Raw genomic sequence first — 16570 nt, 5'->3', positions numbered from 1 at the left:
CTGGCAAAATCCTCTTGCCAGCAAGCGCTGAAATGGATTTAATTGGCATTGTTTAATCTGTGTGAAGGCACATGTGTTGGACCTTAATGGTTTTAAAAATGTGATTTCATCATGCTTTTTAAATTTGCTAGCCACCTTTGTAGCCCTTGTGGGGGCAGAAGGACGGGGTATAAATTTTGCAACATAAAACAGAAGACCGCTACCTTTTAAACATTGCCCAATTGAGCTGGATTTCGCAGGATCTTAGAATCATAGAATCATAGAGTTGGAAGGGGCCATACAGGCCATCTAGTCCAACCCCCTGATCAACGCAGGATCAGCCCTAAGCATCCTAAAGCATCCAAGAAAGGTGTGTATCCAACCTTTGCTTGAAGACTGCCAGTGAGGGGGAGCTCACCACTTCCTTAGGCAGCCTATTCCACTGCTGAACTACTCTGACTGTGAAAAACGTTTTCCTGATATCTAGCCTATATCGTTGTACTTGAAGTTTAAACCCATTACTGCGTGTCCTCTCCTCTGCAGCCAACAGAAACAGCATCCTGCCCTCCTCCAAGTGACAACCTTTCAAATACTTAAAGAGGGCTACCATGTCTCCTCTCAACCTCCTTTTCTCCAGGCTGAACATTCCCAAGTCCCTCAACCTATCTTCATATATAGTCCCTTGGCCCCAGATCATCTTCGTCACTCTCCTCTGTACCCTTTCAATTTTATCTTGGCCATTTTGTCCCTTTGTGAAGAGTATAATCCCAAATTTTTTAAAACGTCAAGGATTGCAAAAAAAAAAATGCGGCCACATCATTTCCCCGTATCAGCAAGTTTTCAGGGCATTCACTGAAAGTCATGATACACAATTACTATCACAGAGCAAAACCTACTTGCCTGCCCTATAACAATATTTGCTCGCTGATATGCATTAGAAATAGCATCATTGAACGGAATCGCTGAGACCTTGCTTGGGCAGCCTGACCTTCTGGCTTTCACTGAGGAGTCTCTAACCCGGAGGGGGAAAGTGTCGGAATGGGGCAGATGCTACATGAAACCAAGCCAATCAGATCGTCCATTTGACCAACGAGTTGAATTTGCACAGGTCATGTGTCTTTAGTTTGCTGTGACCCAAATCCTCCTTGTACTCCGTCTTAGAGATGGCGGGGTCCTCCCTGCATCCCACCGAAACTTTGCATCTGCAACAGGATCAGCCGCCTGCAGATTTTGAGAAACAAGGAATGGAAAATAAAATCAGAGTCCGGTAGCACCTTGAAGACCAACAAAGATCGATTCCGGGCGTGAGCTTTCAAGTGCAAGCACTCTTCCGCAGACTATGAACTGACCATCATGACAGTGGGAATATATAAGCAAATGTTAATCCTGTTACATTAGTAAACTGTGTCACAGCATGCAAATACGGCCGTATGATAATTCTTTCCTAAACCAGCCAATCAGACCCCTCGAAAAGACAGATTGTGGCAAGCCAGCAAGTTTTTGGAGGGGAGCCACTGGGCGCGCAGCCAGGCTGGTCTGAAGCAACAGAACCAAGTTATGAGTCCAGTGGCACCTTTGAGGCCAACAAATTTTGGGGATAAGCTCTGTTGGCTTGGAGTCACTGGACTCAGAATTTGTTCTAGAGCAGGGGTAGTCAAACTGCAGACCTCCAGATGTCCATGGACTGCAATTCCCAGAAGCCCCTGCCAGCATTTGCTGGCAGGGGCTTCTGGGAATTGTAGTCCATGGACATCTGGAGGACCACAGTTTGACTACCCCTGTTCTAGAGGGTAGCAGCCATGAGAGATTCATTCTGGATAATCCGAAAAGTACCCAAATCCACGTTGATTCTGACACTTTATGGACAAGTCCGGTCCAAATCACTCTTCCTCTTAAGTAAAACTTGCCAAATCAGCCTGGACTGAATTTGTGAACCACGATTGGGGCATGATTTAGCCGTGCGAAGATTGGGCAGTTTAGAGGGACCAAAATTGTCCTGTTCCGTCTGTGCTCTGTGGGTGTGGGTTTGAGGTAGAGGCACCAGATTTCCAGTGTAGCTGCTGGAACCACTCCTCAAAAGCACCCCCAAGCTTCCCAAAGGTTGGGCCAGGAGCCCCAATTCTACCCAAAGAAGGGGCCACCATCCACTGTTTTCAATGGGGGATGGGGGTAGAAAGGCAAGAAGAGAGAAAGTGTTTTCACCTCACCATTGGAAATGATGGAGGTTGTTGGATGGCATCCTCAGGGGCAGATTTGAAATGCTTGCCCACAGAATTGGACCCCTGGTCCATTCTTTATAAAATCTGGGGGGTCTTTTGAGGAGAGGCTCCCTGCAGCTACACTGCAGATTTGGTGCCTCTACCCCAAACCCCACCCACCCCACAGAATAGTTGTAAAGGAAACAAATCTCCTTATTTTAATGGCATCGGAGGTAATTATGTGGATGCAGCTGAACTGATTTGGCCAAATTTGAGCTGGGGATGGTTGTTTTGAGTGCTTCTGACTTGGGCCAAATTGATTTGGGACGAATCTTAAACACTTCGAATTGGGTAGCCATATCAGTCTGCCATATGAACTAAATTCAAGTTCAGGAGCCAACAGTTTTTTTGGGGGATATGAGCTTTTGAGAGTCAAAAGGTCCTTCCAGATATGTTGGGGACCTCTGATCCATTTCCGCACTGGGAACTTCGCTGCCCCAGCTCCCCTGCAGGAGCACAAATCTGGGGTGGACGAGGTGCACCAGGCCAAATACTCCCCTGTGCGGGAGCAGGAAAAGGCAGAGCAGTCTGCCTTGGCTCAAACTCCAGCCTACAACCCAGCGCAAAGCCTCCAGTGCGGAAATGGTCCTAGACAAATGCATTCTTGAGTTAGTGCATCATTTGTAGCGGGACAGAAATTCTCTCAGGGGGAAGCCTGGATGTCCCCCCCCCCCACTGCTGCTCAGTTTTGACTGAACAGAAACTCGACTCCAAGAATTTACCTTCTCGGGAGGGAGTGGGAGCCCCACTGTGATATTTTGAATTCAAGTGTCATAGCATTTTAAGAACGTCTCTCTTCTCTCTGCCCGCATGCCGTTGACCTCTGGCGTGCATGGGAAAGAGGTCACCTGCAGAGAACGTGTCAAACGGAGGCTGCATCCAATGGGGAAGCCACAGGAATGGCATCGCAAGGAGCAGAAGAGTAACTCCACAGGAGCCCGTCAAGGCAATGGCCAAGGGGCTCAAGAGGGGCAGGCGGACAAGAGTGCTCTGTCCACAGCATCCAATGACTCCATGAGCAGCTATATATAGCATCACTAAAGGAGGAAGGAGCTAGCTGAAGGACAGGTGGGGAGTCACTGCCTCCGAGCCAACGGACTTCCATGATGAAGAGCTGGTCTTTTATATCCTGCTTTTCACTACCCAAAGGAGCCCCAAAGTGGCTTACAAACCCCTTTCCCTTCCTCTCTCCACAGCAGACACCCTGTGTGGGAGGTGGGGCTGAGAGAGCTCTGAGAGAACTGGGACTGGCCCGAGGTCACATCTGAAGAAGTAAGCATGGCCACAAATGTGGTTAGTCTTGAAGGTGCTCCTGCAGTCTTGCTCTTTGGTATGGCTACAGACAGATTAACACGGCGTCCCGTCTTGATTTTATTCCAGACTTTGTTAGTTGAGTCTGCTGGTGGCAGGACATAGACTAGGGATGCCAGTCCCCGGGTAAGATTTGGGGTTTCCCTGGAATTCTAGTTCATTTCCAGACTAAAAGAGATCATTTCTGCTGGAGATGGTGGCTCCTTTGGAAGGTGAACTCCGTAGCATTATACTGCTCTGAGGTCTCTCCCTGACCTGAATTCCACCCACTCCTAGCTACTCTCCGAAAGTCTCCAGTATTTCTAAACCCAGAGCTGGCAACCCTAAAACAGACAGAACTGCTAGGCTGTGAAGCAAACAGGAGCTTGGGTGGGCATTTTCAGGGGGAGGGGAAACAGGACGTAGTATGAACCATGGCATTGTTTCCATGAAAACCTGAAAGTGACACCGGGTAGCTCTAGGAATCGCCCACAAAGTCTGTGGTCAAATAATAGAGTTTCAAGCGACTCCTAGAGTTACCCAGCACCACTTTTGGGCTTCCTCTGGAAATGATGTCACAGTACATGCGACGCTGGCATTTAAAGAAAAATTCTCTGAGCGACAGTGCCTGAAAAGAGGCCGCTGGCCACAGCAGGAATGCTGGAAAACCTAGATATGTATTTATTTATTAGATTTTTATACCGCCCTTCCATACGGCTCATAAAGGGCAGCAAGCAAAGGGAGAATTACTCCTTCCATCTCTATGCTTTTTTTTGTATCTTTCCATTTTCTCCCCCAGTTGTACAGATCGGCCCTCTCACCTGGGGTCCTCTTACACCACAACTCACACTTCCGCTTGGAAGGAAACTGGTTTGCGTTCCCGCCGCAGCCCCCGAATACGAATGGCCGGCAGCTGTTGGCTTTCCGGTGGTAGTACCAGAGCACGGTGTAGTGGAGGCAGGAGCCTTCGTCCATGGGCAGGACACAAGGATCTGCAAGGAAGCACAAGACGCCCCACGCCCAGTCATTCGTAACCAGTCTGCAGGGATGGGGCCACGTTGCCTCAGGCCAAGTTGGCATTTCAAGGCCTGCCTCACCCAAGAGCATCTGCTTTGCCTCTTCAGGGGCCCTCTTGCTTTGCTCACTGGCCTTGGTTTGTTCTGCATCTCGCTGTAGACCGGATTGGAACGGGCAACTTGAAGGAACATCAGAAGAGCCCTGCTGCTTCAGACTCCCTCTAGCCCAGCCTCCTGTCTCACAAAGCTGCCAGCCAGTTCCTCTGAAGGGCCAACAACAGAGCAAAGAGGCAGAGGTCTTCCCTTGGTAAGAAGACCTTGTTATTTTAATGTTGAGTTGTTAACTGTCTGGAGCGACATAGACTACAGCCCAACCTCATCAGATCCCCCCTCCTCTTATTTAACATCTCAGATGGTCAATTTACCACAAATCTCCATAACAATTACTCCATAACATAACCAGTTCTTAATGGTGATTTTAAAGTGTATTGCTTGGATTTTAGTGTTAACTGAACATGTTGTTTTATTATGATTATTGTTCACCGCCCTGAGGCAGCAAGTCCCAGAGGGGCGGTATATAAATTCATAAACAAATCCTGAGGGCATTTCTGCACACCTGTAAAAATAGCATTAAAAGGTAAAGGTATCCCCTGTGCAAGCACCGAGTCATGTCTGACCCTTGGGGTGACGTCCTCCAGCGTTTTCATGGCAGACTCAATACGGGGTGGTTTGCCAGTGCCTTCCCCAGTCATTACCGTTTACCCCCCAGCAAGCTGGGTACTCATTTTACCAAACTCGGAAGAATGGAAGGCTGAGTCAACCTTGAGCCGGCTGCTGGGATTGAACTCCCAGCCTCATGGGCAGAGCTTCAGGCTGCTTGTTGGCTGCCTTACCACTCTGTGCCACAAGAGGCTTCCTCTCCATTAGGTAGCGCTACATAGGTTGGAGAATCCACTTTTTGGGATTCACCAACTAGCCCTTAAAATGGAGAACGTAGCTGGCTGTTTACTGCCCAGACGCAGCATGCTGGCGACATCACCTGGAGGGGCCGGGATAGAACGACAACGAAAGGTAAGCATTTCACTATTTATTAACAGGTGCGGAAATCCCCCGAGAGATCGCCAGACTGCGCCTGGAGGTTGGCAACCCTAAGAGCACCACCTGAGCCCCTGCTCCTTCTGCCTCTGGAACTGGATTTGACATGCAGGCCAGTTGCAGAGTGAAGTCGAGTGGGGATCCCCTGTGTGTTTGAGCAGACAGATCTTTGGACTTCCCTGTTTGTTTGTTTAGACAGCAGCCGAAAGCCTGACTCCCTTTGCACAGGGATTTTCGCCAAGCTGGTCCATAATGGTCCGTCTGCTTCGGCGGCTCTTCCACGAGTCCAGTTATCAAAGTAACTCTCTCCTGCGGGGGGTGACTCTATTAAATGCCACTTAATGCAGTGCTCCCCACCCCGTAATGGGTTATGGGCTCGCGGCTGTCGGTGCCGGGACGGCTCCATTACCAGCTTATCCCTCCGAGGCGCGGCCGGGGGAGCGGATGGAAAAACGCAGCTAATGAGGGCATGCAAATAAATGGGCTGCGATTTAAATATTGATCAGTACAGGCGGGCATGACTTCCCCCATCGCGGGAGAAGCTTCTGATAGAAATGTCACGGAAACGCTCGCTGGGTCGCGGAAGCCTCGGCGGCAATAAAAAGAAGACTTAATGGCTTTGAACAACTCCGACAAAAAGGTCGGCCGTGAGTCAGAGGCAAAGCGAAGAAGCCCTGGCGGGGGAGTGAGGCAGGATCGGAAGCGGCCCTCGTGGTGACAGAATCCAGTTAGCGTTCAGATCAGCTTTTCACGCTCTTCGCCGAGTGAAATATATTGATGCACCCGCCCCCCAACGCCCACCCCTCTGACGGTCATGGGACCGCCAGACGGATTTGGTGGCAGCTGTGAGTCAGTCATGTGTGAATGCGAAACCAGGGTTCACACTGTTTGTGTTAGCGTAAGTGAAAGCATTTGTCTGGAGCGCCCCATTCCGACTCTCGGTCCAATTCTACACGACCCCCCTTCAAGGGATGAAAAGGATCAGAGTTTATTCTACAACCCAGTTCTTGGAAGAGTGAGCAGACCTGACAAGCAGCCCATGAGAGGATAAACCGGATCAGGTTTGGCCAGTTCAGACTTCATGTGAACATAAGAGGAGATCTGCTGGGTCAGACCAGGGGTCCATCTAGCCCAGCATCCTGCCGTGCACAGCGGCCAACCAGTTCCTCTGAAGGACCAACCACAGGGCATGGAGGCTGAGGCCTTCCTAAGAACATCAGAAGAGCCCTGATGGGTCAGACCAATGGTCCATCCAGTCCAGCATCCCATCCAACACACTGGCCAATCAGTTCCTCTGGAGGGCCAACAACAGGCCAGAGAGGCTGGGGCCTTCGTAAGACCCTCAGAAGAGCCCTGCTGGATCAGATCAGGGAGGTTCCATCTAGTCCAGTCTCCTGTCTCACCCAGTGGCCAACCAGTTACTCTGGAGGTCCAAGAACAGTGTGGTGAAGTAGTTAAAGAGTAGCAGACTCTAGTATCAAGAACAGGGTTTGATTCTTGACTTCACTCTGATGGCCATCTGCAGGGCCATGGGGAGGAGTTGTGTTAGGGAGGAGTCCTTGGAAGAAAAGACTTTCTAGGATCTCCCAGTTTTACCTAAGCCTCAACTGGATGAGAACTTAGCCCAGCCAGATGTTCAACAGGCAGAGAGCTCTAACCAGCAGGAGGGAATGCAGCTGCAGAGAAACCAGGGCTTAGATTCCAAAGTTGTTGCAGGAGATCCTCATTCCTCTGCCCAGCCTCCAGCTGCAGCTCCCTGCCTTGTCAACCCACCTGAGCCAATTAAGCAATGCCAGCTATGCTGGAAGAGAGCTCCAGTCTAAAAGGCACCACCCCATGTTAGCAAGACAGTTGATGACTGTCAAAGAATGTGACCACAGAGTGAGGATTGAGAGGCTGCTGTATTAACTTGAGGCTGGGAGGCCTGGGTTGTGGACCTGCTACTTCTGCTGATGCTTTTGGACCACCTGAATGAACCCTTGAGTCCATGGACAGAGTTAAGATAGATTCAAGCAGGTAGCTGTGTTGGTCTGAAGTAGCACAACAAAAATAGAGTCCAATAAACCTTTGTTGGCCTTAAAGGTGCTATTGGACTCTGTTTTTGTTGGATTGAGTTAAAACATTCATTGCATTCTGTTTTTGAAATACTGATTCTCTCTGCCCTCCTGTGTCAGCTCATCTGTGCTTCTTTCCAGAAGAGAGCTGAAATCTGAGAGCAACACGGGAGACAAAGGAAGCAGCTGGCTTCCCTCCCTTATCTGGGGGAGATGGAGGGTGGGAAGAAGCTGAGGATGGAACAACTTACCAGCAGCAGGGCCTTTCAGAGAGGCTGGCACCTCTTCCACCCAGCAAGCAGCAGAAAGAGAAAGAGGACAGATAAGCCCCATGATTGGCCCTCATTAGAAGAATGCTCTCTCCCTATTGGAAGCACACCCCCAGGAAGGGCCAACCAGGTAGGGAGTGTGTTGTCTGCATGCAATTTGAACTGATTGGCCCTAATTGGCAGTGCAATTTAAACTGATTGGCCCTCATTGACAGAGTGCAATTTATATTGCTTGGCCCTAATTGGCAGTGCAATTTGCACTGCTTGGCCCTCATTGGCAGTGCAATTCTGACCTCCATGCTGGAGTTCTGGTCAGGATTAGATCATGTATTTCAAGGGTGACGTAAATGCTAAGTACTCATATTTAATATCTGGCCTACTAAGGTCAAGGAGAATTGATTGAACATTTCTGCTTCTGTGCCCTGTGAAAGCAGAGGGAAGATTAGCCTCAGATTTATTGGTAATTGCAGGGGGAGCAGCCAGACCAGGCGAGGAGGGACCCTCCATGGAGGAAAAGGGAGTCACTCCCAGTGTCCTAAAAGAGGGGAGAGAGAGAGGATGAAAGAGGCTACGTCCCTGATCTGTGGGGGGAGACTTCTCAAGGGACCCCTGGAAGTGCAGGGCCCATGGCACACGCTAAAGGTGATATGTAGATACACCAGCCCTGCATGCACACCATGCAATAAATCAGTAATACAAGGGGGAGAGGGAATGCGTATCAAATAAAACCAGTCATTCTTATCAAGGGCCTGACCCATCGATAAGAAAAATGACATTGGGTGAGGAAATAAATAGGATGCGAAGAAGCATTACTTGGGATAGGTGGAGCTGAGTCGCTGAGCAGAATCTCTGATTTGGTCCCATTCTCCGTGTTCTGGGATAACTTTTTTGTCCGCCGATGTTTGGGCGTTAGAGCTCTTTCCCCTCTTTTCCCGGCATCTGCGAGGTAGTCGATATCTGAGTCTGCTGTTCGGTTTGCCAAAGGAAAGTTTTTGCCTGCATTGAAAAAAAAGGGGTTTGGTGTCCGGCATCTTATTTGGACACTGCATGGGTGGTCACGCAGGGGTGGCCAAACTGTGGCTCTCCAGAGGTCCATGAAAACCCAGGGCTCATCAGGAGGTCCACCAGAAGGGCCAGAACTCCAGAAACCTTCCCACTCTGGCTCCCCAAGCGCCAAGAAGACAGGGCATCCCTGCCCCGGTTATTCTGTTCCATCTATAAAAACATAAGAGAAGCCATGTTGGATGAGGCCAATGGCCCATCCAGTCCAGCACTCTGTGTCACATAAGAACATAAGAGAAGCCATGTTGGATCAGGCCAGTGGCCCCTCCAGTCCAACACTCTGTGTCACACAGTGGCCCAAACCCAGGGGCCCAGCAGGGCCACAAGAACATAAGAGAAGCCATGTTGGATCAGTCTAATGGCCCCTCCAGTCCCATACTCTGTGTCACATAAGAATGTAAGAGAAGCCCTGTTAGGCCAGGCCAATGGCCCATCTAGTCCAACCCTCCGTGTCACATAGTGGCCCAAACCCAGGGGCCCTCAGGAGGTCCACCAGCAGGGCCAGATCTCCAGAAGACCTCCATCCACTGTTCCCCCCCAAGCCCCAAGAAGACAGAGCATCTCTCCCATAGACAGAGTGTTCCTTCGATGCCTTGTGGCTCAGAGCCATTGATAGACCTCTGCTCCAGATGTTCATCCAATCCCCTCTCGAAGCTGCCTGTGCTTGTGGCCACCACCATCTCCTGCGGCCATGTCACGTGTTCTACCTGCACCACCCAAACCAGGGGTAGTCAAACTGTGGCCCTCCAGATGTCCATGGACTACAATTCCCAGGAGCCCCTGCCAGCATTCGCTGGCAGGGGCTCCTGGGAATTGTAGTCCATGGACATCTGGAGGGCCGCAGTTTGACTACCCCTGACCCAAACGGTGCCCATCAGGCCCCGTGACAAGTGACACCCCCACGTAGCCGTCTCAGGAATCCAAGTTCCATACTTATCCCTTGAAATCACGAGCAACGTGACCAGGATCGACAGGCGGCCTGCCTCAGACTCACCGGCACAAGCTGGGAAAGAAGAAAGAGAAAAGTGGGTTACCGAGGCCCTGGGCTCATCCCGTGATGAGAACAAGGCTGAATAACCACATCCCCAAAGTTCTGCGTGCTTTTTCCTGCAGGCCGCTGAGCCACAGAAAACGCAGGCATAACATTCATTGCGCTGTAGGTCTATTGGGACTGCCGGTAGGGGGGTGGGGGGAGCTTCCTGTGGCTGAATTCCAAAGGTGCCCACAGGATCACAAAATGTTGGGGGACCCCTGGACTTCAGAAATGACGCTTGATAGACTGAGATCCCTTAGCTGGGCAGGCAAGACGCCAGCAGACCTTCCCCTCCCCAGGCTCTCCTTCCCTCGTGGTATTGCGTCCTGAACTCCTGGGGACAGGGGCAGCAAGGGAACCCCCTGAGGTCCTACGTCCCTTTACAAGATTGCTCCTAGGCAACCTTTGGAGAGAGTCTGCAAACACCGCTTGGGGCTCAGATGACCCTGCAGTGTCAAAGGCCCACAAACAGAGGAAAAATAAATGAAGGGGTTTGCCATTGCGTATCCCCACGGGCAAAACGCGTGCTCTGAGGTGCCAAAGGAGAAACGGGGCAGCCCAAAGCAAACAAGGTCAGGGGCTCCGTGTCTAGCGACAGCCAGGACTCATCTAGCCAGCCGGCTTGGCCAAACAGCCCTGTTTGCAACTAATGGGCAGAATTTGTTTCGCTGGGCCGGTCTGTGCCGGTATTCAAATTGCTCCAATTTCCAATGCCAGCAGGAGTCTCAAGGGCGGGGGGTGGTGGGGGGGAGCCTGTCTCATTGAGGAGGGCCTGTGCCAGCTCACTCACCGTGCAAGTCGCTCATCTCGTTCCTGACAATGTCTTTCACCTCCTCCACCTTCGTTTGGGAAGAAGAAAAGCGGAGGTTAGAATCCTGCAAGCGGGACTTCCGACTTGGCCCTCAAAGACGCATGCAGCAGATGGTGCCTTGTCGGACCCTATTGGCCCGTGACCCAACGGGGTCAAGGCGCGCATCAAGATGCCCAGCCTGCGGGTGCCAGCACGGCCTTCAGAAATTGGCATCCAGCCATATTGATTAGTTTCTCTTTGTACCAGTTTATTGCTTCCCAAGGCGGCCATGAAAACGTGTTTGGTGCATTGGCTGGAGCCAGGCCCTTGGTCTGTCTTGGCCAATGCTGTCTCCTCTCGCTGGCAGTGGCTCTCCAAGGACTTGGGCAGGGGTCTATCACAGCCCCTCCTTCCCAGTCCTTTTAACTGGAGAGGCCAGGGATTGAACATGGGACCTTCCGTGTGCCAAGCTGATGGATGCTCTCCCTCCCGGCCTTGGATACACCAAGGAAGGCAATGGGAAACCATCTCTTGCCTTGACCAGGCTGGCCCAGGCTAGCCAGACTGTGTCAGATCTCAGAAGCTAAGCAAGATCGACCCTGGTTACCATTTGGAGGAAGAAGAAGAGTTGGTTCTTCTACCCAACTTTTCTGAAGGTGTCTCCATGTGGCTGACAATCGCCTTCCCTTTCCTCTCCCCACAACAGATACCCTGTGAGGGAGGGGAGGCTGAGAGAGCTCTTAAGAGAACTGCTCTGTGAGGTCTTGTCTAACAGGACTGTGACTGGCCCAAGGTCACCGAGCTGGCTGCAGGTGGAGAGAGGAATCAAAACCAGTTCTCCAGATTTGAGGACGGTACTCCTAACCACTACACCAAGTTGTCTTTCCTGAAATCTTTCGCTTCGCTGCGATGGTTTGGGGAAAGCGTGGCGAAGCCATGGCATTGCCAAAGAACTAGGAAAGTCTGGAACTTCCTAGTCCTGCTATGTCATTTTCTCCGTCCCGGTACCCCATGGCATTCATTTCCCCCTGCCACCGGAGGGCTTTTCTCCCTGCAACAAATGCCCCTGTCTTAACATCCCAGCTCCCTTCCCTTCTTAGCATGTCTTCCCCGCCCTTGTTTATTCCTAAACATTTCATCTTGGAGGGCGCTTTGCAATCTTGTCCTGGGACCGAAGCACTTACCGATAGTCCTGGGCGTCCTTTTTCTCCTTTCGGACCAGCCGGGCCTTCTTCTCCCTGTCGGGAAGATGGAAGCGATCACAAAAAGTCCTTTGCAGCACCTTGTCTCCAGCTTTTTTCCATTGCAACCAAGGATTGCCAGTGGGGACTCTCCTTTTTCGCCTCCAGGATCTCAGGCATTTTGGCCACGAGCCTCATAATGTGCCCTCAGGTCCTTTTGGCTTTAGGGATGCCAGTCTCCAGGTGGGACTTGGACATCCCCTGGGATTATAGCTCCTCTCCAGACTAAAGAGCTCCGTTCCCCTGGAGAAAATGGCTGGTTGGGAAGGGGGGGACCCCATAGCATTGGACTCTAATGAAGTCCCCCCCCGGCCCAAATCCCGCTCACTCCCAGCTCCACCCCGCTCCCCAAAGCCTCCATAGGGCTGCAAAGCCAGAGCTGGCAACCTTCTGCTGAGTTCATGTTCCTCCCATCCCTGTTTCATCCTCAAAACCCCTGGGAAGGGAGGGCGTGCTCCAAGAGAGCAGTGGGCCTGAGGCTACCCAATTGGCTTATAGGGACCAGTGGTCTGACTCTGTGTAAGAAGGAGGAGACCTGCCCTTGCTAGTCAAGGGCCCCTTGACCTCATCCCACAGAAGCTGGGCCCGATACTCTCTCTGGCTTCTGCCTCTTGCTCAGGACTACACCACGTGACGTGTGAGGACTCACCATTCCTCCTTTGAGACCAGGGATCCCGGCAGGTCCCCTGGGGCACAGCTGTGACCTGCCTTTTCTACCCTTTTCACCCTGGAAAAGAAAACACAAATTCCAAATACAACAGGCATGCAAATATGTTCATTTACTCGATATTTTGGCTGTGAGTTTCCTTGGCACCCCAGTGGGCTGGGACACGGAGCCCCAAGCACTTCTGTCAGCAGCTGAAGAAGAAGAAGCGTTGGTTTTATACCATGCTTTTCACTGCCCAAAAGTGGCTTACAGTCGCCTTCCCTTTCCTCTCCCCACAACAGACACCCTGTGAGGGAGGAGAGCCTGAGAGAGCCCTGATATCACTGAAGAAGAAGAAGAGTTGGTTCTTAGATGCCGCTTTTCTCTACCCGAAGGAGGCTCAAAGCGGCTTACAATCTCCTTCCCTTTCCTCTCCCCACAACAGACACCCTGTGAGGGAGGTGGGGCTGAGAGATCTCTGACCAAACTGCTCTGTGAGAACAGCACTATCAGGGCTGTGACAATCTTAATGTCCTACAGCTGGCTGCCTGCGGAGGAGGAGCTGGGGAATCAAACCTGGCTCGCCAGATTAGAAGCCACCGCTCTTAAATATGACACAATGCGTCCAAATCCATTTCGCACACTTGATCACACAGAACGGCTTCACCTTCTTCAGCTGCCAGGGGATAATTGTGAACAAGCAATGCAATCGATTCCAATTCAAGCCAACATTTTCCACTGTGCCCCCACCCCCCCCCAAGGGCATTGAGGTCCTCAGACTAAACCCTGTTTAGGATCGTTGGTCCAAAAGAGGTGAGATTGGCCTCAATCGTGACCTTCTCGGCCTTGGCCCCAGCCTGGTGACTTCAATTTCCCAGATGTGTGCTGGGAAACAAACTCTGCGAAGCGTCCTCAGTCATGCAACTTTCTGACCTGCCTGGCTGACAATTTCATTTATCAAATGGTAGATGAACCCACAAGAGGTTCAGCCATACTGGACTTAATACTGACCAACAGGCAAGAGTTGGTGGAGGAGGTGAAGGAGGTGGGGACCCTAGGGGGAAGTGACCATGTCCTCATAGAATTCCTTTTGAGATGGGGATCCAAGGAAGCTTGTAGCCAGACGCGGATGTTGGATTTTCGTAAGGCAAACTTTAATAAACTCAGAGACATGATGAGTGTCATACCATGGACGAGAATGCTGGAAGGGAAGGGAGCATGTGAAGGGTGGGCGCTACTCAAACAAGAGCTGTTGCATGCTCAATCAATGACTATCCCAGAAAGACGAAAACACTGCAGGAGCTCTAAGAAGCCTATTTGGATGAACAGAGAACTTCAAGAGGAACTAAGAAAGAAAAGGAAAATGTTCAGGAAATGGAGCTCTAAAGAAGAGTAAGGTAAAGGTAAAGGTATCCCCTGTGCAAGCACCGAGTCATGTCTGACCCTTGGGGTGACGCCCTCTAGCGTTTTCATGGCAGACTCAATACGGGGTGGTTTGCCAGTGCCTTCCCCAGTCATGACCGTTTACCCCCCAGCAGCAAGCTGGGTACTCAGAAGAAGAAGAGTACCTACAGGTTATTAGGCACTGTAGATCAATCATCAGAAAGGCCAAAGCTGAGAGTGAGCTAAGATTGGCCAGGGAAGCCCACTGTAACAAGAAAGGATTTTTCAGTTATGTGAGGAGCAAACGTAAAGGAGGCAATAGGCCCACTGTTGGCTGCGGATGGACAAACTCTAACAGAAGATGCAGAGAAAGCAGAAAGGCTCAGTGCCTATTTTACATAGAATCATAGAATCACAGAGTTGGAAGGGGCCATAGAGGCCATGTAGTCCAACCCCCTGCTCAACGCAGGATCAGCCCAAAGCATCCTAAAGCATCCAAGAAACGTGTGTATAGAATCATAGAATCATAGAGTTGGAAGGGGCCATGCAGGCTATTTAGTCCAACCCCCTGCTCAACGCAGGATCAGCCCTAAGCATCCTAAAGCATCCAAGAAAAGTGTGTATCCAACCTTTGCTTGAAGACTGCCAGTGAGGGGGAGCTCACCACCTCCTTAGGCAGCCTATTCCACTGCTGAACTACTCTGTCTGTGAAAACTCTTTTCCTGATATCTAGCCTATATCGTTGTACTTGAAGTTTAAACCCATTACTGTGTGTCCTCTCCTCTGCAGCCAACGGAAACAGCATCTGTTTTTCCCCACAGGTCAAAGGGTTTAGGCACATCTAGAGATGACAGTAGGCAAAGGATAGTGTCTGGGCCCTTCCAACTCTATGATTCTATGATTCCATTGTTGAATTCAGATCGCTTTGAACTCGGGTCTTCCTCTCCCGCCTCCTCCCCATCGAAACAGGAAAGTCTTCTGCACGTGGTTAGGGAGGCTCAGAAGGTGGGGGGGGGGCCCTCTTTCTTTCTTTTCTTGAAGGGGGGGGGGAGAAGCCAAGCAGGGAGCCTCTTTCTTTTCTTGGAGGGGAGGGGGAGAGGATCGAAAAAGGCAGAGGAGGGAGGAAAAATCCAGGACCAACAGAAGTTGAGAGAAGTTAGGGCAGGGGTAGTCAAACTGCGGCCCTCCAGATGTCCACGGACTACAATTCCCACAAGCCCCTGCCAGCATTCGCTGGCAGGGGCTTGTGGGAATTGTAGTCCGTGGACATCTGGAGGGCCGCAGTTTGACTACCCCTGAGTTAGGGGCTTCTCTTTTAAGGCTAGCGTGTCACATGACCAGGTGTGGCCTATCAGAGGTTCTCTACCCAGCGCCTCCCGGGGGCCAAGGGAGACCTGGCAACTGTTCAAGCACCCTGTAGCAGGGAGTTCCACAGGTTAACGACACACGTGAAGAAATATTTTTTTCTGATTCCGCTGCCCATCAATTTCATTGGGCACCTGTGATTCCTCGTCTCCTGGAAGGAAAGAAATGTCCCCCCCCCTCTCTCTCCCCTTTCCTCCTCTTCCCCTCACCTCCTTTCGGAAATTTCTACCAAGCTATGCAGCCTGCTCTCGCCTCTGCACCCAGCACTAAAGACAGTGAGATTTAGGACGGTGTCAGCAACCAGGACTCTAGTGCAGGGGGAAATCCGCTCGTAGACGGGATCCATTACAACTCCATGGAGTGAAAAGGCATTCAGCCTTTATTGAGAAGGTAAAGGTAAAGTTATCCCCTGTGCAAGCACCAGGTCATGTCTGACCCTTGGGGTGACGCCCTCCAGCGTTTTCATGGCAGACTCAATACAGGGTGGTTTGCCAGTGCCTTCCCCAGTCATTACCGTTTCCCCCCCAGCAAGCTGGGTCCTCATTTTACCCACCTCGGAAGGACGGAAGGCTGAGTCAACCTTGAGCCGGCTGCTGGGATCGAACTCCCAGCCTCATGGGCAAAGCTTTCAGACGGCTGCCTTACCACTCTGCATCACAAGAGGCTCATTTATTGAGAAGGAGTTCACAGGTACAGGCACAGATACCTTGATGGAGACAAAGAGCTGTGGTCTCTCCAACCTTATATAGGGGCAGAGATGCAGGCGGGAAAACCGGTTCACACCAAGAGGCCTTTGATCCAGTGGGCATGAACCTAGCCTCCTGGGCCCTAAATTGCCCACAGCTGGCTCCAGTCAGCTCTCCTACAAACCAAGGGCACTAAAAGATAAGGCGAAGCTCCCAGTAGGGTGGGATGGAGCTGCGGACTAGCCAGCTGTAAACAACGGGATGAAAGAGAAACCAGGAATCGGGGAGGAGGGAACGGGCCAAGAGCCGGCCTGAAGGATTTATGCCGTGAAGCCACAGATCGGGAGCTCTCCAGGCACCATCTGGAGGCTGGCAACCCTGCACATGAAAGGTTCGGACTCGT

General features: G+C 51.3%; 1 protein-coding gene and 1 long non-coding RNA gene across 2 annotated transcripts in view; both read right to left on the bottom strand.

The window, feature by feature from the left end:
- Positions 1–673: 673 nt before the first annotated feature.
- On the bottom strand, positions 674–9171 carry LOC143839145 (uncharacterized). Its single transcript, XR_013231640.1, has 3 exons — positions 8775–9171; positions 4349–4519; positions 674–1200 (listed from the first exon to the last, which is right to left on the bottom strand). It is a non-coding gene; the product is annotated as an uncharacterized LOC143839145 (long non-coding RNA).
- Positions 9172–10838: 1667 nt separating this feature from the next.
- The window catches only part of LOC143838901 (uncharacterized), a 146048-nt gene continuing 140316 nt past the window's right edge, over positions 10839–16570 (bottom strand). Inside the window, exons 83-85 of the mRNA XM_077340803.1 lie at positions 12737–12814; positions 12031–12084; positions 10839–10895 (exon numbers count right to left, since the gene is read on the bottom strand). Of these exons, the coding sequence (XP_077196918.1) occupies positions 10839–10895; positions 12031–12084; positions 12737–12814 (189 nt within the window). The remainder of the gene's footprint in view (positions 10896–12030; positions 12085–12736; positions 12815–16570) is intronic.

This window comes from Paroedura picta, chromosome 5, assembly GCF_049243985.1.
Source record: "Paroedura picta isolate Pp20150507F chromosome 5, Ppicta_v3.0, whole genome shotgun sequence".
Classification (NCBI taxonomy): Eukaryota; Metazoa; Chordata; class Lepidosauria; order Squamata; family Gekkonidae; genus Paroedura; species Paroedura picta.
Note: the sequence above shows the minus strand (reverse complement) of the source record. Positions and strands in the feature narration are given on the sequence as shown.